This window comes from Bombus pascuorum, chromosome 9 (assembly GCF_905332965.1).
Source record: "Bombus pascuorum chromosome 9, iyBomPasc1.1, whole genome shotgun sequence".
Classification (NCBI taxonomy): Eukaryota; Metazoa; Arthropoda; class Insecta; order Hymenoptera; family Apidae; genus Bombus; species Bombus pascuorum.
The window spans coordinates 6,484,893-6,506,655 of NC_083496.1; the positions used below are offsets into that span (position 1 = coordinate 6,484,893).

Here is a 21,763-nt window from a genome sequence, read left to right on the forward strand (position 1 = left end):
GAAGTCTTTTATAGATAATAAAAAATAGGATACAATGACTGTAAACTCATTTTATTAATATATTTATGTATATAATACATTTATTGATATATGTAGTACAATATAATATACATATATTGTACAGATTTAAATAATTCATTTCATATCATTAATTGTCAAACATAATACCATATTTAGTATTATATAAACAAATATAGGAAAAAAATTCTAATTGCTAAAAAAATTGCAAAATATGAAATATTTTATCTCACATTATCTATTTATTATTTGAGAATTAGGTTTTATATATATATGGATTTTCTAAATAAAATATTTTGGATCATAATGTGGATTTACATTTTTAAAGAAATATATTCTATAAATTTATTAAACATGTAATATATAAATAACATTTTATACACATGATTTTTATATTGAATCAAATCTTCCTTTATATTGTGTATTTGTCTTTATTTGTAGTTTGAAATACAAGGGAATTATTGAAACAAGAATTCTTTATACAAAACAAGATATGTAAAACTGATCATAGAAAAATATATATGTAATTGCTAGAAATCTGTAAATGTAATCAATATGTTATTTATGTATTTAATATAGTCAGTAAAAGACTATCTATTAATTATAATAGATTTCTATTTAAATATAATTTTTGTATATAGTAGAAGCTTGAAGATTTTTAAAAGTACAATACAATTATAGTAGATACATTTTCCACAAATACAGGGTTAATGTAATAAAACTAAAACTATATAAATTCTTATATTATTGACATCTCATATGTCAAATTTGAATTGTACTATTATATCATAGTTTTATAAAGAAATTGTAGGATATACATTATTATTATTCTATTGTAGGATATAATTATTCTTTATATCTTCACAATTATGTGATATATTCACATCTCACAAGTTGTCTCCTTTAGATATTATCAGAAAGAAAGTGATGTGTAACATGTATCACATGCTTCAGAATTATGTGAAGATGTAGATGATAAAGTATTGGTAGTCAAGGATGTGGATATGGGTCAGAACATGTCATCATGGCCCATATCTGGAATATATGATAAACCTCGTTCCTTCAGAGTTTTATTTATTAGTCGTTTCTGGTCTTGTTTTAATTCTTGTTCTCGTCTTTGTGCATCCAAGATATCATCAACAGATACCTCAGTCAATGGTAAATCTCTCTCTTTGTCTCTGTCCTATAATAAGAATTATATTGTTTCGTTACGAAGTCTAATATATGTTTTTTTAAATAAAAGACTTTTATATAACGACATTACTATTTCTCCCAAAAGGACAACATTTTCTCCTCTGACAATAAAAATTCCTCTTGGGATGTCTCCGTATTCTTTGCCAACATGAATTCTTTCAATTGTACGATGAAGTACAATATTCGCAAATTGATCAACACTTCTAAGATATCCAATTAAAGTTCTGCCATCTCTTAGTAAAACCATAAGTTTTTCTAGACCAGAATTATATATAATATATCATAATAATGAAAATAACTTTTATCAACGTAGAGATTAAAATAAACAAAATGTATTATATTTTATCAAAAATTTCACCGTTTGCGAAGATTTAAAAAGATATACATATGAATAATATAGTTTTAGATTTAATTAATACAATTTCCCGTGATAAAAGAAAAAATTTGTATTATACTGTATAATAGTTTGCTTCTATAAATATAGCGTTTATAAAAAATTATTAATTAAAGAATAAAATGCAAAACTGCAATAACACACCGATATAACCTAACAAATGTATAATTGTAACATAATTACGTACTGTCAAGTTCTTCGAGAAGAGATGCCGTCCCTGGCAAAATGTTCATTTTGCAATTTCTCCTATTTCTGATATATAGAAATAATTTTCAAATTAAAACAAATAAAAATCTTATATGCCAGCTTAACCTGTAGTGAGATATAAAATTAAAATCATTTCGTTTGTTCGTCAATAACAATATTAACTTGTTATTATCGAATTAATATTATTGATAAATTTATTTAATTATCAAACTAAAATAATTTAATTATAACCATCACTCCTTTCACATTTACTTAAAAGATCACGCAAATCGATATATGTATTTTGGTGAATTTTATTTTGTGTGCATGGCGAAGTAAAATGTGTTATTGATTTGAATTCATTGTAAATTAAGAAAATAATACAAACAATATTATGGTATTATTATTAGCCTTTCATAGTAGTCAGATTACACAAATAAATGATTGTATTAATATAAGAAAGATCAAAATAATATATATAAAATATTTGTATAAAGTTTCATTTCTATACAATGATAATCAATCTATATACGTACATACTACTGCTCGTCCAATTATGAATATTTTTCTTTAAAAATTGCTTATTATATAAAGTATTATTTAAAGTTTAATACAATTATTATATAAACTAATACTTACTTTAAAATATGTTGATTTTAACATATAGCCTTAAATTTTATAAAAAACTACTAGTAAACATTTGAGTGAGTACTTACATGCATGCATACATAATTTCTTTTATACATCATTCATAATAACTTTTGATATTCTATAGTTTTGATCCATAATATTTTAATACCTTCAAAAATATATAATTTCATATATTCGAAATAATAATAGCAATGTATATACGTAACAAATAATACCTATAATTTATAGATTTCGTACCGGCCTATATATAAGAACATAACCTTCAATACAATGAAGCGAAAACAATTTTGGCAATTTTTACCATTTATGATACTTGTTATAGGAGGTTCATTTTTTATTCAGGAATTTGTAAGCCTAAAGTATGTACATTAATAATACAATCTTAAATTTTCTATTATATAATTTAAAGTTATTAACTAAATTATTTTTATTTATTCAGATATAAGTATCCAAAAGTTACATCGTACGATTTGAAAATAGAAACTAAAAAACGAGGTATTGAAATGAAAAAAAGTCGTACTCTTGAAGAGGAATATAAGCTAATAAAAGTAAGTAAACCGATTATTTTTATTAAATAAAATTTATCTATATAATAAATATTTGAAAAATTCCAGTTTTACTAGTTTGAGAAATGTACTATTTTTAAACTTTAAATATCCATTAACAGTTAATAATCATTACAGAAAATAATCAAATTTTAGCTATTCTTTTTAAGAGTAACAAACTATATCCTTATACATACTTAAGGAATTTATATGACAAATTAACACAGAAGTAAATATACAATTTTATTCTTTTATTTTAAGTTATGTTAATTATACACAGCAATTGTATGTGTGTTAAAATTAGGAACAAGGATATGCATTCTTATTTGCAAATAAAAAATGCAAATAACATTGCTGACAAATATGATCAAGATTAATATATAAAACACATGAATTACATGTGTTATGTTTATAGAAACAACTGACTAATATTAAAATTACATTATACAAATATAATAAATAAATATATCAAGTTGTATTAATAGATTAAATAGTTGTAGAAAACTTTATACTTTGTTATGATACATATATTACATACAAATTACATTATATGGTATATACAAATTTATATGAAATAATCAATAAGTCATAATTACATTTAGCTTGATATTTCTAGACCTTGGATATTGATAATTGGGAAAACGTTCGTATACCACGACCATGGGAGGATCCAAGCATGACAAACGAATAAAATTGTAAAAAGAATTTACTTAAAAAGAAAATATATGTACATTGTATGTATATAAAAATATATTTATAACAAATTGTTATCTAATATTATATTATAGTTACGATAAATTCTGTATTAAAGTCTCTTGAGTATTCCTCATACATATCTTTTTTGTAGTAATTAATAAGTTAAAAATTATTACAAAAAATGTAGCACAGCACACATTTATTTTACAATTATTAACTGTAGTGTGTTAACGAATGTAATTCTATAAACGAACAGTATGGTTAGTTAAATTAGAAAACAAGTTTCAAAATTTTAACATATTAAACTTACTTTTTTTTTCAAACCCAAACATACTTAATAAACTTTGTTGCCTTCGTAGTGATGTTTGTAACTGTTGGCTTCGCCGTGTACCGTTTGTCGTGTTCATTTTACTTTTTAGAACCTGTGTGTGTGAGAGAGAGAAAGAGAGTGAGATATAAAATGTTGAAATATACAATTGTGTAGAGATATAAAATAATAATACTTACTGTGCGAAAATTTGAAGAACTTCTACTTTTGTTTTGTTTTATTTTATTAGTTGTTTGTGTGGATATTTTTGTATCAGACCATGTAAATAAACTATTTGAAGTATTTATATCTTCTTGTCGAATTAAGAAGTCGGAATCTATATTAAATTCCAACGTTGTCAATGAAGTATTTAAATTGTGTAATTCGTTTTTATTAGCATTTTTTACAATATTTTCATTCATTGAAACATCTAAATGTGATGCTCCTAAATCGCAATTAGAAGTGTTTAAGGGTTCAATATTTTTGCACTCATTTGATGCATTTATAATTGGTGCATTATGCTCTTTATCAATATCCATACTATCATCCTTCCCCACTTCCTCATTTAACATTAAAAGCTTTAAATTAATATTGCTTGTGTGGATATTTTTATTTACTTCCATGTTTTCTTTTTTTAATAAAAATTCATTTGAGTTCGTAATTTCATTATCTATTGGAGTATAATTTCCGTGAGTATTATCTTTAGCAAAAAATTTACTTTCTGTAACAGTTCCTTCATCTATAATTGTTCGCCTGATACGCATATTCCTTCCGTTTATTCGACTTTTACTAGTAGATAAAAGACTTGGAGAAGTTTTGATATTGGATGAACGTTTTGAAAATAAATTTTGTTTTCTAATTAAAACAGGAGATACTTTATCTTCACTAGGAGTAAGACTACTTGTATCTAGATTATTTTCAATATCCATTGTATTTGTAGATTTATATATATCTAAAATTTCTTTTTGATTTAGTTGTTCGTATTCTGTAATAATTATATAATTATTTATTTTTTGCCAGCTTTTTAAGTTATACTTAGATATATTTAATTATTTATCTTTATATTTATACAATAACTATTAGAATATTGTTTATAATAATATAAAAATAAATTTCATACCAGAATTATCTTGCTGTTTTACAAAAATAGGTCTTCTTAAACGATTTGTCTGAAGAATTGTTTCTGAATTAACAGTACATCTATCTCTTAGCTTTTTTCCTTGACAAGTGTCTTGCAATTGATTTTGTACTAATTTATACTCTTTTGACCAAATACTAATATGTTGAGATAGTCCTGCTTTCTGTGTCCAAATATTGCATTTATTAACTTTATTCTAGAAAATTCCAAATTTGATGATATTCAACGTTTTTTTAATACTTATTATACATATTTATATATTTAATATCTAACATGTCTAATGTTTATTCTTATGTTAACAAGAAAATTATGCTTTCTGAAATAATTTTATTCACAATATTTACCTTTATTTTATCAGGATTAAAATCATGAAGTATTTTTAGAGTAAAAGGATCACAGTTCCCAAGTGCAAGCTGCAATGCAATATCAGGATCTATTTCTAGACCGGCATAATATAATTGTTCTTTTGTTACATCAGATGTAGGTGGATTTAAACGAACTTGTTTCCTTTTTAAAGGACAGAACACTAACTGATGCTTGAAAGTGATAACTGCCAATATAAATGAATCTCTATACTCTTTTGTAACAACTAAAGATTTCATATTTAAGTAAGATCCTAAACGAGTTAAAGCCTATGAAAATAAATATATATATATTTATACTTAAGTATTTTATCCTCAAATTAAAAAAATTTGTAGATATACATGTAGAAATATTTACTTTATGTATATCACAGTCTTTATTTAGTTTTATAAACTTTCGTGCTTTATTTAACCCAATACCAGGAAGAGATGATAAGTAATCACAGCCTGATAGAATACACATATAGCAAAAGTCATCCATATTAAAATGTTCAGAAGGTATTTCCATTGCAAGATGTAACTGTTCTTGGTCAACTAAAAGACCATTACCAGTCAAATCCATTTTGAACAATACCTGCAATATGAAATATGTGAAGTAAACGTATTTTTGAAATTTAGGATATCACGTAAAATCATATATATTTACTTATTTTTATACTTAAATCAATTATAAGTGTATAAAATCAGTTATATAAAATTTTTGAAAGTAATTAATAATTTTCAATTATATAGGAAAACTACGAACCTTTTTACAACCAAATAGTATTAAATCACTATCTTCAGTGATAACAACATCGGCAATTCCATTGATGTTAAGGTATGCTAACTGTGCATCTGCTTCATATGGTGCTACAATACAATCAATATTCATTTCATGGCATTGTTTGATCAACTCTAAAGCCATTTCATGTGTAACATCTATGGACCTTCTCAATAAATTTCTTCCCTCCGCATGTTGTCCCATTTGCATTAGTTCAATACCTTTGCGACGATTTGTCTGTCTATTTCTATATAAGTACATGAATATATTATATTAAAGAAACTATATTAAATATTACATTATCTTATAGTGTATTAGATTTATCTATAAATACATAAATATATTGAAAACTATGAATGATGTAAAAAATGTTTTAAATGAGTGCTGTAAGATACCAAGAGGAACATATTATACAAAGTTTACAAACAAATTATTTATTAAACATATAATGTTGGTAAAAAGTATAGAATGTAAAAAAAATGGTCAAATATTATTTTGTAATTCTCCATATCGTGATGCTTTTGAAATGCATATAATGTGTTCTCCTTGATATCTTATAATTTAAATTCATTCGAGACATTTTGCAGTTATTTGCGTATCTCTGAATAAACTAACCAATGCAGATAATGATATCTTCTATTCAATTACCAAATAATATTTAATATCGTATACTGCGAGGACAATTTAATTATAATACTAAGTTTCAAAAATATTTATTACATCAATGTAATTATTAATTCGAATTAATTCAATTTTTTAATATATTTAATTAGAATGTTAAACTACCCGTATTAAATAAACATGTAAAATTAATAAATTTTTTAATTTAACATTAATTATCATTTTAAAAATTTCCTAAATTTTATAAAATTTTTATTTCAAATACTCAAAAGAAACTTAATTATACATACTCTCGTCGTTTTACTTCGGTTTGTGCTTTAGCAGGCAAATGACTTCCATCAAATACAAGTATTGGTCTTATTTTATGAGATAACAACATATGTATAAACTTCATACAATAATGAACATAACTGAAATAGAATTACAATTAAACAATTACTTGTGTCAGTAAACAATATAGTTAAACAATATAAATTTTCTTACGCGTCTGTTGGATGTCCCATTGACAGTTTATCAGCACAAGAAAATACGCCTTTATGCAACCAACAATAAGAATCAATAGCAACAGTACCACCGGAAAATTGTTCAACATTTATTCTTTTTGAGGCTTTTTCTAAAAATGGAAGTAAACCAGTGATACCCATTTTTCACTTTAAATACAACAACAGTCAACAGTCATGTACAACCGAGTATCACTGGCAGAACCGTTCTTAACATTGCCGCCAAAGTTCGCGCTAACTGACGAGTGACGATTTTAGTCCAGGAAATAATATATTACTAGATATATAACTTACTAGTCAGAATAATTTCTTGCGAAGAAAATAAAAATATATTAAATTTTATGCATCTTACCTTTTATAAAGCGAAATGGTGTAATTAATTATAAAATATATAAATTTTTTGGAAAGTGTTGCATGTGTATAAAAAATAATTTATAGTAACTTAAAAGTAATTTATTGTTAATAGAATACATCCTATTTTTTCAATATATTTTAAATTTTACATTTTCTATATTATTTTAATAATCACACTTAAGCATGTTATTCTAATTCTTGGAGATATACAGTACATATAGAGCAAATATTTCATATTAAATTTATTTATCTTTGTGCAATTATTTTGAACTATATCGTGAAACTGCGTTTAAATTACATTGCTATTTTATGATAATTTTCTATACCTTATAAAAATATGTAAATGGTTAGTAATGATTTATGTGAATACATTTTAAAAGTAGAAACTTTATTAATAAATTTAATAATATTTATTACTAATCTTGATATGTACTCATCGTAAAATAAGCAATGTAAAGATATATATAATGAATAACATAATAGCTGTAATGTTTTCTTAACGTTACTATTTTATAAATTCGTTAGATAAAATGATAACGAGTAATTTATAAACATATTTATGTATATATATTTCAATTATTATTATGAAATCGTTAAATATGAAATATACTGCCATCTATCGTTTATTATTGTGATTCGATATATTTAAATTGTGTTTATCTTTTTTTTTAAATCGTATGACATCAGGGGAAGTTTCAAACTTTCAGAGAAACTGTCGGATTAAATTTGAAATTAAAAGTAGAACGATATAAATATGGAATATATTTTGATGCAGCATACTCCTTCCTATTTCGACATGTATATAAATGGATAGATAGATAGAGATGTGTATGCGTGATTTGTGAAACGAACCTTACAATGCAATTCCACTTATCCGAACACCATTTATTATAACAAAATCTATTCAGTGCCCAATTAAATGAACTCCTGCCAATTTAATTTGCTTATCTGAACGTAAATTCCTATTATATGAGTGAAAATCATAGGTAGTGGGGAGAAACAGTGAACTCCTATTATGTGTTCTCCAGTTATGTTATGAGTATGAGTTGTTTGTCCCCCGATGAGTTCACATAGATGAAGTTCTACTATATAATTTAATGGTAGGTTAATAATCATTTTATGATTTAGTTGCTTAATTTTCTATACATAATGAAAAATTATAATAAAAGATTTTATTATTTTCAAATTATTAGTTCTTTAATTTCGATTGGCATTAGTCGCATATGATATCATTATTAGATATCGTTATTATCTTGTTACAGATATAATTCACTTTGCAACATATTTATTGCGCAACATAAAAATAATGAAAGGCTAACATTATACTTTTTAATAATTTATTTCTCATGCAAATCATTAATATATATAAATTTATACAGCTAATTCGTTGTACATATTGTAAACTATTATATTCAAATACACTTTTTAGGTTAATGTACAAACCTATGATATTCGATTAAATACATATATTTTAATTGTTCAAAGAATTTTTTCGTTTTTTATTATTAATTGACCAGCAGGCTAAATTGATTAATTTGATAATTAAAATTTATTTAATTAAATAATATTCATTATATCAATGTTAATAATGATCAATAAAGCAATATATTTTAAAATACCTTTGTCAGATTTCTAAAATTTTCACAAAATCTGAGTTATATTGCTATTTACTTTTTTTTTTCAGTTTTTAAGAATTTTATTCAGTACTTATGTTAAATATTATATGTAATATAATTATAGATCTACTATACTTTATAACATATAAAAAAAAAAAAACAATGAAAGGATGCCATGGATGAACACAACAATGACCCTTATGAACAACAGCTTTATGCTGTGTTTCAAAGTTGTTTAACAAAAGGAGAAACTGAACTACAAGAGGATAACTGGTTCAGTTTATGCCATAAGTTACACCTGACAGAACAGAGTGAAGAATTAAAATCATGCATCCAACAACATAAACAAGAAAAACAATCTATATCATTCCAAGAATTTAGAGCTGCTTTATTAACTCTATTAGGCAAGACACAAGATTCAATTACACAGACAGAAAAAGATAATATAATAGAATCACAAAATGACGCAAATCCTCATGTAGATAATAAAAGATGCAATCCTTTACCACCTAATAATTCTAGCTCTAATGTAGATTTTTTAAATGGAAAAACGGGTAATTACAATGCTTACATTATTTGTTATCTTTTTTTATGTTTTGAATTTTAAGAAACATATTTTTATTTAAACGTATATTTTATTAATTTTTAGGCGAGGCAGTGGATGAGAATAGACTAAAATGTTTATGGGAAAAAATAAATACCTGTTTGAAAGAAAATGTAGATTCTGCAACAATCTTTTTTATATCTAATTGTTTAGGAATCCCAGCTCTTCCGAAGCAAGTATGTTACTAGAAGTATATTACAAACAATACAAATATGTTACTACACATATGTATACATTTAACACACGCGTGTATATATATATACATACATATATGTAAAATAAGGAGCTCTATCAATTACTTTCATAATCAATAGTTTACTATAATTAAAATTTTTTGTTACATTCATTTTTCTATATATAATTTAAAGTGACATATAAAATATTATTTTGCACAGATATCACAGTGCATTTTTGAAAAACTTGATCAGAATTGTGATGGATTAATTAATCTGGACGAATTTCTTGTTATATTTCAAAATAAGGCAATGGAAGATCAATTAACACTAGATAAGAATAAACAGTCTACAAATGAATTAACTAAATTGGATTTTAGAAAACGAAACTATGATATACATGCTTCTCGCAAAACTAGGTACTACATCATAATTATCAATGTTAATATAACTTTCATTGTTATGCTTTTCTTATTACAATTTTATTATTTTACGAAATTTTTATTGAATATTTTATTTCTATTTGTTAAATAATAGTTTTGCAAGGAATAATACTTTTCTGGATACATGGAAACTTTCAAATATTACAAATACATCATTATTAACGGATGGAAATTTTAAAACATCTGATATTTCTTTAACTGACTTAACAAGTAGTTTATGTGATGAATTGAAAAATTTTAATGACTCATTAGGTCACTCTGCCATTCGATCCCATATAATGTTATTGCGAAATGTTCTTATACTATATCAAGAAGAATTACACAATTTAAAGTAAGTAGTACAGCCTAAATAAATAAATATTTTAAGTAAGAAAAATTTAATTAATGACTCTTAAATTTTTAGCGTTGTAATAGAGAATATAAATGGTGAAAAGGAAAAGCTGCGTGTTGATATCATAGAAGCTAATGAACGAGCAAACACTCTTGCGCAAGAGATTGATGAGCAACATGTTCAACAAGAAGAAATTGTTCAAAATTTACGGAAACAAATTGAACAACGACATGCTGAAACTATGCAAGATCTTTCAAACCAATTGAGTTCTGAGCGAGAAATGAATGCTAGTGTTTTGAAATCAAAGGATGACCAAATACAAATGTTGCAAAAAGAGAATCACGAGATTAGAAATAAGTTTGTAAATACGTTACAAGAGAATCAAGTTTTAGAAACTGAAAATGAGAATCTTCATAGTCAAATAAAAAAACTTAAGCAATCAAACAATGAATTCTTAACTCAAATAAAAATGTTGGCAGCAGAGCATGATGAGGTACACAAGTAAACAAATTTCTATGAATAAAGGAAATAATTTAATTTTTATACATATTCATATATCATTGGTAATTCTAGTCGCAAAATATAGAGATAGAACATGAACAAGAAGTTATATCTTTGGTAAAGCGTGTGAAACAGTTGCAGTCAGAAGCAGTTCTTTTACAAGATCAAAACGATGAACTTACAGCAGAATTAGAAAGTTTAAAACGGCATGATCGTCGTAATAAAGATACAAGGTGAGTTAAAGGTACAGAACGAAAAATTATAAAAAAGATACTTCAATAATATAAATAAAGATAAGATTAATTTCTTTTAGTTATTGCAGACAGAATAACCTTCCTGGCAATCATACAGCAAAGAATATACAATCAAATGAAACTGAAAGTAAGAATAACTCTATACATTTCTATGCATTTCATTTGTATTTATTTTTTAGCATAATAAAATTAATGTATAATATATTTTCAGGTAAAGAAACATTTATAATCGAAGAAGATGATTTAGATGTTGTTTTAAAACATTCCACATCTGTAAGTAACGATTAATAATTTATATTGTTTAATTTAGATATGTGATAATACTCGCCTATTTATATATATTCCATTTTATCAACACAGCCGTCTTATAAATCCAATGAAGAAGAGAATGCGCAAAATTGTAAAAAGATAGATTTAAAACGGTTTAAAGATATAGTTATAAAACAATTAAAAAGTATTTTAGTAAATAATAACAAGTGTACTTCAGAATACTGTGCATTTAAAGATGAAATATCAGGAATGATTATAAGATTACAATCGAATTCAAATACACAATTTTTTAAAGAGACTGAATTTATCAAAAGCATCGCATCTGAGATAGAAACAGAATGTGAAGAAAAAACGAGTGATTTTGTAATTCCCAGACATAAGAATTCTATTTCTATTAAACGGGTAATAACATCCAATAATAATGATAATAATTGTGATGTTGATTATTTTAGTAATCAAGATATGAAAAGTTCATCACATAACAAAGTTTCAAGTCTTAGAGATTATCCTCCTCGTAAAGAAGAGTACATAAATGCTGATCATTCAAAATCAAATAAAGAAAAAGATATTTTGATCACTCAATGCGCAAAGATTACAAATGAAGTTAGTACAAGAACTAATTCAAGCTTAATAAAAAGTGACTCATCTGAAAGTGTTTCCTTAAATTTGAAGTTGAAAGAACTTGAAGCAACTCATGCTATTGAAAAAAAACAACTGATTGAACAATGTGCAGAATTAGAAAGAAGTCTTGATATGTTAAAAATAGAGTACGAAGAGTGTGAAGATTACTGGACTGCTAAATTAGAGGAAGAAAGGCAACTTTTTGAGCAGGAACAAAAAATTAGTGATGAGAAATTTTCAGAACTTATAGCTAAAATGGCTGAGTATGAAGAATTAATTAGTCCAGTAGACAAAGTAAAGAATGGTGGACGTCTATCTCCAATCGAAGAAAAGTTTAATTTAGAACAACAAGTAAGATACAATTTTTCTATTTTTATTATGCATATAAATAATTTTATTTTCTTTATCACTGTAGTTTTTCCTTTAATTCTCTAATCAGAAAAAATATTTTAACTTCATAAAGTCTTTTATTTTTAAAATCTATTATTAAATAATTATGATTCACTAAATCATAATTATAGTTTACTCTGTTTATTTGTATGTATACTTTTTTTATACAGTACTTAGATCTTGAAGAAGAATTCGCAAAATGGAAAGCACAAATGGAAGAAGAAATATCCCAAAAAGACAAAGAGATTAAAAATTTACACGAGGAAATAAAATCCTTACAACGACCTATAATGACTGATATGTCTGTACAAGTTACAGATGAATTAATTTTTCCGTCTTTATTTACACGATCAAATTATGCACCTAATGATTCGTTCAATATTCAACCATCCAGTGATTCGGTTTTGAAGTTAGCTCAATGTATTGATAATATTCACAATCTGCCTGAAGAATATAAATTTAATAAAATTATGGAATCTTCGACCTCATCAAATGACTTTACTCCACGACTGTCGAAAGATGATTTAGGTGATGGTAAAATGCACCAAATATATCCCCATTATCATCGCAATGCAGAATATTCTTTACTGCAGAATACGTCGAAGTTACAAAATTTAAAAGCTCCAAATTGTCAATGCATGCAAAATGATGCACAAGTAGCTTGTATAAACATCAATATATTGCAAAATTTAAATATGAAGCTTCAGGCACAAGAGCGTAAAAAAAATCAATTGCAAGAATGTTTGAAGAAACAGCAATACCACACTGAACGTGTATTACAACGTGAGTCTTTTACAATCTTATTTAAATAATTATATATGTTACAATATTAAATTGCTATTATTTCAGATATTATGTCTCAACACCAAGCAGAAATATCTGAATTACAATGTCTTCTTCGTAGTACTCAAGAAAGACTTCAAAGAGAATTTGAAACAAATGCAGAGCAGGTACATAATTTTTACAACTTTTTTTATGATTTTTGATGTTCTTGTATATTATTCTTAACTAACACTGATTAAGTCCAATATAAAATTTATGATTAAATATATTTTTAATTTCTTTATCATTTTCCACAGGCTGAACAATTGACACGAAATGATATACTAGTAAAACATCTATACACAGAAAATGCCTGTTTAACAGCTAATTTAAAACGTTTACAGCAACATTACAATATCTTAACAGGATTAAATGCTGAATCAACTTCAATATGATATTACAATCAATTATCAATAATGTATAAAAGGCAGAGCTCTATTAATAAAATATTGGTAATAATGCTACTAATATTTTAACATCAGAGTGTAAGTCAGAGGTAGATATTCTATCTCAATTGTTAATTGTGATACATACTATCTTTTTTCAATTATAGTATTAGAATAACAGTAAACAAAATTGATATTTTTTTTTTATAAGTGCTGATTTTAGATCATAGAATAATTTAAAAATTCAAAAACAAGCAGTCGTCTTTTTTTAAAATTAATATACGTTTTTTATTTTGCACTTTGAGATTTGTGCAAATATATATCGATAATGTTGAAATGATTATACATACATATATTTCTTGAATTTCATCTTGTGCATATGTGTATAAAAATATATTACATGAACATAAACTTTGATACAATTTATCATATAACATTATGTAGTAGGTAAAATTATGTAATGTGATAAGCAGAAAATCTTGTTTTGTTTTGAGCACTTAAGGACAATGTACTATAAAAATAATGATAAAATTATCAATAATTGAGAGTTGAAACAATTAGAAATTTACATTTATGTTTAAAGTAAACAGTATTTATTATTAGACTCAAATTGTTTCTAACGTAAACAGAGTTTGAAAAACTAGTATGTTCTTCACTTTATGACGTTTATTACTATTGATAGAAGTATATAATCTGCCTTATAATTCGTAAGTTACAATTATAAGTATATCTCATAAAATCCTATCAAATTCATATTCTTAGATCATTTTTATGAAATTAAAAAAAACAAGCAGTCTAATTATAAATGATGATAAAAAAGACCCAAATTAATTAGTACAAAAAATTATTCTATCATTGTTACTACTATTTGCTATTCATTAAGTTATTATGTATAAATAGATATTTTTCAGAACGATTTGGTTAGATTCTTTAGCCTAAATGCCAAAGATAGGAAATTTCAACTTTATTAAACAAATCACTGCTAAATATGTTCGTTACTTGTTGCGTATAAGTAAATTATTTTTTCTTGGAAGCTTATTTTAGTTATTACAATCAAATTACAATAAAATCATTTTGTTCTTTTTATAAGATGCGTATTTGTTAAACATCGAGAATGAAGCTTATACGAAACAAATACATATTATATACACAGTAATATCATCATTTATAGTAAAATTAAAGTAGCAAGGAAAAAACTCAAATCTTAATACTGATTCTTTAGATTAAAATTTACTTCTGTTTGCTTTTTATATATTTTTAAATATAAAATTTGTGAGATCCTATTTAATGCGAAGTTAATTTTTATGACAATTATGTTGAATTTATTAACATGACTCGTTAGAATAAATTATGTTACTTATGTTTTCGAAACCCTCAATGTTCAGAATGGTTTTAATTCAGTATTACAGATTTAGACCTTTATTATGCATAATCAAGATTAATACTATCATGATCAATATGTTGGGTTCAATTATATTATATTAAATAATTCAATAGTCACATAAGAATATATATATAAATTACTGTGTGTATTGAATATTCAACCAAATATATCCGCGGTATTGTATAATATATGGTCATATTTAGCTTTATTTAGCATATAATAATAATAGGTACTATCTGTATATACTATACACACACATATACAACTTACTTTGTATAGTAATTATTCTAATTGAGATTTATCTAATTTTGATCATATCGCTGCCATATAAAACATTTTGTACATGATATTTATATAAATGTTTGTATATTACTATTCTGCAGCGAACTAAGTTTCTTCACATTTGCCTTATTGATGACTCTTACACAATCTTTGTAATTATATACCTGGTGTCTTAACGACTATGATATAATCGGCAATAGGGTGATTTTACGTCAAAAAACAAGTCGAAAATATACAATAAAATTTTTTCGTATGACTCTTCGTTTTCAGAAAGACAAGTTTGAAAATCAAGTATATTTAAACTCGGCTAATTAAGGACTAGGTATGAGCAAATAATCAGCAGGAAATTATTTTATATCAGAAAAGAAGTATAAAATACAAAAATACAAAATCTATAAAAATGTAAAATACAATCCGTTTCCATTTCAGTTTCCCAGAAAATAGAATTTGAACATGTTTAGTTATTAACTTGCCAGAATAACTTTCCAAATTTATCTTTCAAAACAAGAAAACAAAATAGCTTATGAAAAAATATTATTTTACATTTTTTAACTTATTTTCACATGTAGAATAATCTCCGGTTGATTATTTAATTTTGCTCAGTCCGGAATTAGTCAAGTTTACTTGAGAAATTTTCGAAATTAATTTTCTTGAAAATTTTATTCTATATTTTCAACTTCATTTTTTACGTAGAATCACAGTCTCTGGGACACCCTGTATATTTTTTTATATATTATATTTCTTTATTACACCGTTGTTAAATTATCTCTTCTTCAAATATTCTATAATTTTTCATAATGGAATTGTTAAACGGCAATAATTACAGTAATACTAATAGCAAATTATACGACTTTGATGCAATAATTAGAAATTTAAGAAGTATAATTTGTTTTACTATTACAAAAATTACGTTTCCTATTGTATTTACATTGTATGTTGTTAAAATGTACAAAGTGTATTAATGAGTAAAGAGTATGAAGGAGGAAAAAGCTTCAAATCAAACTTAAATTTTTTATTATTATATTATACCTTACAAATTTTGTTTATTTATTTATATTGCTTATTTAAATTATTTATGTTTTTACTACAATTTGAAATGTAATAAATAATGATAAAAAGAGCACGGACTACTAAATTGTGTATTTATATTTGAAAATCTGATTTCTCTTATACCTTTCTATAATTATATCTTTTTTCATTATATCGTTAATTTATTTAATTCAATTACCATTGATATAAAAGAATATTTGTTTTCATTTTTAAATGAATTGTGTTTCTTTTCATTGCATCATTTTTTAGATAAGAGAAAAATAATTCAATTAAGAAAATTTAATTATGTTATAATTATTTTTATGCAGATTAATTATTTACATGCATATTTCAAAGAATATTTAATTACTTTTGTAATATAATGTAAAGTAGTATTTATTACGTACCTTTTCATTAGCATCATTTATTTCAGAGAAGAATTAAATTTAAAGGACTGCAGATACGTGAACACGAAAGATATTATTTATTTATAATTTATGAGGACAAACAAGTAAATTTACATAGGAAGGACACTTTCAGTAAAACACATTTGCTAAACCGTTAACATGTTTAACATAAAGAAGGAAACTAATCGGAGTCTAATCACCAGCCTTGCTGATATAGTCTTTCACCAAACGGCGTTATATCTGACACGCCATAAAACAATCTAATCAGAATTATGAAACATTCTCGAAGCGAAAGCACGATAATTATATGCATTTTTTGTTACTAATTATACTAACACTAATTTTTCGTCGCTTCGTAGCGAAAAATAAAGGACTTAACGTGATCTTCAAATGGACACTAAACATTCCTATCTCTTTATCTGTTTTGTCTCTCGTTCTTTCGCTCGCTCGCTCGCTCGTTCGCTCTTTCTCTCTCGCGCGCTCTCTTGTTTTCATCTTATTTATTCGACCGCTTTTTTCTTTCACTTTCAATTCCTCTATACGTAATCTATAATAGCGTCATAGTAAACTAGTAAGGTACAAACAGGAGTTTTATACATGGTTTCACGAGAGAATACATTAAGCTCAGGTCTTATCTCTACTTTTACGAAAACATGGTCCTGTGTGTGTCCAACTTTGCGAGACAAATGTTTCGTTTGGAACCCTCCGGCGAATCCTTTCTGTCATTTCTTGAAAGAGTGAGCGGAAATCGACGGAAATCGGCGCGAGTTTAAGAATGCAATTTTAGACACGCACGCAAGACAAACTTCGCGACGTTTACTCGAAAATGCTGACGCGAAAGAATTACGCAAATTAAAAATCGGAAAGAAACGATTCGTTGATAGATGTCGACCGGACAACTACAATTCATCTAATTATCGATAACGAGAATACGAAAATCCGTTGCTCATATTAGGCATATTACTATGCACGTGTACTTACATGTTAAACTGTACGTATATTCAATTCGATTCGTTTCGCAAAAATGGTCGACGTTGTTTTGCTTTGGGAATCTAACTTAAAATTAATATCGGTATATAATTTGTGACATCGAAATTAATATTTTATTTATTGAGCAAGGATCTAAAACATTCTTTCTTCTTCTCAACTAGCGAAACTAAGGCTATGACATTCATATGAACGATTATTCGTGCACGCTGCTTCGAAGATGATATATACGTTTACTTTACGACGAGAAGTAATTTAGAAGGGACTTGCGATTGTGCATGCTTACTTTCGTGTTTTTTTTTCTTTTTTTTTTATAAGAATCGAAAACAGCAAAACGATTAAATAAAGAAAAGAACAATTATGTTTCTTAGACTAATCAAAACAGAAGAACAACGAATCTATCGATGCAACGAAACGATTAATGCCCGATTCCTTAAAACGATATTACGAAAACTCGTTGAAAGTTTTCTTCTCAAGGTCATGGAAAACATCGTGCGTACAATTAACGCTAATATTCTCTAGAATTAATATATATTATTATCTAAGTATTCTTTCAGGTAACAACATCGCAAAAAAAGCTTCTAAATGTCAATATTACACCGAGAGGTTATGTGTTACATATTGCAATGCTATAAGTAGTTACTGGTCAAACAGTTTCCATTAGAAACAACGTCTGTCTCTTGAAATTAAACTAGTACAAAAGAAAGGAAATACAGTTTCGAAGGAGAGGGGAAAGGAAAGACCTAAAACAATGGGCATCGCAATAATATTTTTTACTAAGTACGAAAACTAGCATTCTGCATTTATACTCGTTACAGAATTCGAGGCGTTTCCTTCGAAGCAGGTGCATCACAGTTATACAGTTTGTTTAGCGACTGGGTTTTCTATCTAATCGTAGTTACGCCTTACAGCCTTAAAGTCTAATATCATAATTTGCCCGTGTCCACGGGTACGGTAGGTACAATATTATTGACAATCATTAAGACGGATCCTACTATTTAAGTATAATTAGGTACATTTTGTGCAAGGTAATCGTTGTGTGACAGAATATAGGACAAGTGGCTACGCACTCAAACGACTGAAGCGTCTTTGTAAAATGATGCCGTATCTCTCTTTTTCTTTCTCTTTCTCGTGTGCACATATACGTCTTGCCTCTATCTATACTTTTCGATCATTTTGTTCGTTTCGTTCTTGTTTTTTCCCTTTGTATTTCCTTCCGTTATAGTCAGTAATTGTTCATTTCTCTCGAAAGACAAACGAAACAAGAGGATCCGACTCGTCTGGTGTATAAAGTATATAAAGGTTTCTACCACAGCCCATTTAACGATATATCATTCATATATATATATATAATATATATATGTATATAATATATATTATTGTTATATTATCATATACGTATCATTAATACGATTCGTAGTGTACATTGAAACGTAAACATATATAATATATATATAAAAAACACTAAGAACGACAGATTTAATTTTCTTTCCTTCTCTCTCATATCCAAGCTCACGCATCTGTTACGCTATTTGCTTCTCTGTTCTGGCCCTCGTTCTTTTCCTTTATATTTTGCAACGTCCCTTTTTTCTCTCATTCCGAGAAATTTTTTCACCATCATCCATATAATATTACGTTTACCCGAAAAACTGTACGATCCACGTTATCGCGGTAAACATCTATTCACTGGCGCTTAAGTTAAAGGATGCCGAAGAATTCTCTTGTCTAAACGTCGAAGAAAGGGCTAATAAGAAAACGTTGTTTTAAAGTCCTTAAAAGTTCTCTCTGGTTTAGTTGGATTGTCGATTCAGTTTCACTTGAGAATAAATAGTGCGACCTTTTTGGGTTATTAGCGTTGTAAAATCACAGCCCAAAAGCATCGAAGAAGTTGAACAAACGAACAAGCTAGAGAGTCGATCAGACACGACACGTGCGCCAATCATTATTATTGCCGTTGTCTCATCTTCGATTCGAGCAAACCTTTTGTTTTCGTTTTGTCACACGTAAAATAATACGAGAGAAATAAGCTCAAACGCAAACGGAAAATTACGAAACTAATCGATGCGCAAGTAAAAGCGTACGCGTTGATATTAAAAATTGGTCAAATTGTTTCTTCTTTTTCTTTTTCTTCCTTTTAATATTTATAAGATTTTTTTCCGTTTGTCGCTTTGAAGGTCTCAATGGTGTATTCCGGTTTTTAAATTGTTTATATGTACGCAATAAAAAAAAGAAAGAAGAAGAACCGTATGTTAGTAAATGACATTTAAAAAAGTCGTTAAAAAATGCTTTCTCGAGTAATATGAAAATATCCGAATCTGCAAGCAATATCGGGAAATAATATCAATCAAAAACGCTTCAGTTGAGATTTAATCGATTATCCGAGAGATTTCAGGAACACAAATAAGAAATTTGTAATGGAATTCTAGTAAAAACCACCTTTATTGTACCATTGTTCTAATTCGTCCCATACAATGTCTGCGAATCGAGCGTCATCGCTTGGGCTAAAATTAACGATGATATACCTCGGTTAATGATTCTCTCTTTTTTTTTCCGGCAGTATATAGTGTACTTTATCGCAATTAGTCTCCTGACACGAACCTTTTCTCTTTTAAAAAACAGTCGTAGAGTAACACAACGTTGATACGAGTTAAGCGTAACGAATATAAAGATTCATCGAGTATAGGCAAACGTACACGATCGCTTGCGAAAAAACGACGACGAAAGTGAATGAACATATCTTTTCTTTTTCCTCCTCTTTCTCGCATTTTGCGAATCGGTGGCATTGTCGTAAATAACAATACATTTACACGAATATTAATGCATCCGTAAAAAATTATTTTGTGCAGTTTACAGAAGGTGAGAGTTACCGTCGTTTTTTTTCAAGAATCTCTACAGTCTTTAGTGTATGTATGTATGTACGTACGTGTGTGTATATGTGTGAATGTATAATGTTCTGCACGCATGACTTGTTAAAAAGATGCACGCCGAGACGCATAGCCATTTAAGATTTGAGCACTGTTCTTTCTTTTTTTTATTTTTCATCTTTTACCATCTCTTCGTTCCACCACACTTATATATTTTTCCATTACATATCTTTCTCTCTCTTATTTTTTTTTATTTTCGTTTAATTTCATCCGCGATATTATCTACATACGTTGTGATACTTTGTTTGCTTAAAATTTGATACACATGGACGCAATGTTAATGTTCAGTCAAATTTTAAGCACCGCGCGAGATAGCAGAATTCGCTATTTAAGTGTAACGGCTCGACATAATCCTAATCGCTCGGGGCTTGTACATCGAAGCATAGATTCGCGTTCTATGATCGAACGTCATGACAAAATATGTCCGATGGGATCTGCACTTTGTTTCTGTCTGTGATACGTATCCACGTGTACCACGCGAGACGTTCAAAATTCGACGAGTATCCTTCGTAATGGAATCGCAGGCGAATAGTAAACGTCTGCCGCGTGTACATACGCGCGTGAGCAAATAATTAGACCCGAAACGTTCTGCACCTGCTGCGTATTTCTTTTC

The 21,763-nt window shown here is 26.8% G+C and overlaps 4 protein-coding genes across 6 annotated transcripts; 2 read left to right on the forward strand and 2 right to left on the reverse strand.

Annotated features, from left to right (window-relative positions):
- Positions 1-429: 429 nt before the first annotated feature.
- On the reverse strand, positions 430-2,773 carry LOC132910617 (U6 snRNA-associated Sm-like protein LSm1). 2 transcript variants are annotated; one of them, XM_060966412.1, is made up of 5 exons: positions 2,659-2,773; positions 2,509-2,591; positions 1,794-1,918; positions 1,283-1,467; positions 430-1,201 (listed from the first exon to the last, which is right to left on the reverse strand). In XM_060966412.1, exons 3-5 carry the CDS (start codon positions 1,837-1,839, stop codon positions 1,028-1,030), a joined length of 405 nt encoding a protein of 134 aa, XP_060822395.1. In that variant the 5' UTR covers positions 1,840-1,918; positions 2,509-2,591; positions 2,659-2,773; the 3' UTR covers positions 430-1,027. The 2 variants fall into 2 exon arrangements, with proteins under 2 accessions (XP_060822395.1, XP_060822394.1); XM_060966411.1 differs by lacking the exons at positions 2,509-2,591; positions 2,659-2,773 and having other exon boundaries at positions 1,794-2,295.
- On the forward strand, positions 2,678-3,798 carry LOC132910618 (cytochrome c oxidase assembly protein COX16 homolog, mitochondrial). Its single transcript, XM_060966413.1, has 3 exons — positions 2,678-2,802; positions 2,883-2,991; positions 3,605-3,798. Exons 1-3 carry the CDS (start codon positions 2,714-2,716, stop codon positions 3,677-3,679), a joined length of 273 nt encoding a protein of 90 aa, XP_060822396.1. The 5' UTR covers positions 2,678-2,713; the 3' UTR covers positions 3,680-3,798.
- LOC132910616 (exonuclease 1) lies at positions 3,788-7,727 on the reverse strand. Its single transcript, XM_060966410.1, has 9 exons — positions 7,356-7,727; positions 7,163-7,282; positions 6,237-6,498; positions 5,850-6,065; positions 5,474-5,761; positions 5,112-5,292; positions 4,192-4,976; positions 3,995-4,106; positions 3,788-3,926 (listed from the first exon to the last, which is right to left on the reverse strand). The coding sequence occupies exons 1-9, from the start codon at positions 7,514-7,516 to the stop codon at positions 3,898-3,900; spliced, it is 2,154 nt and encodes a 717-aa protein (XP_060822393.1). The 5' UTR covers positions 7,517-7,727; the 3' UTR covers positions 3,788-3,897.
- Positions 7,728-8,499: 772 nt separating this feature from the next.
- LOC132910643 (blastoderm-specific protein 25D-like) lies at positions 8,500-16,938 on the forward strand. Of its 2 annotated transcripts, none has more exons than XM_060966454.1 (13): positions 8,500-8,826; positions 9,467-9,896; positions 9,992-10,122; positions 10,342-10,538; positions 10,657-10,893; positions 10,966-11,386; positions 11,467-11,627; positions 11,717-11,775; positions 11,860-11,921; positions 12,009-12,890; positions 13,100-13,712; positions 13,779-13,879; positions 14,009-16,938. In XM_060966454.1, the coding sequence occupies exons 2-13, from the start codon at positions 9,518-9,520 to the stop codon at positions 14,144-14,146; spliced, it is 3,381 nt and encodes a 1,126-aa protein (XP_060822437.1). In that variant the 5' UTR covers positions 8,500-8,826; positions 9,467-9,517; the 3' UTR covers positions 14,147-16,938. The 2 variants fall into 2 exon arrangements, with proteins under 2 accessions (XP_060822437.1, XP_060822435.1); XM_060966452.1 differs by having other exon boundaries at positions 8,501-8,826; positions 11,708-11,775.
- The last annotated feature ends 4,825 nt before the right edge of the window (positions 16,939-21,763 follow it).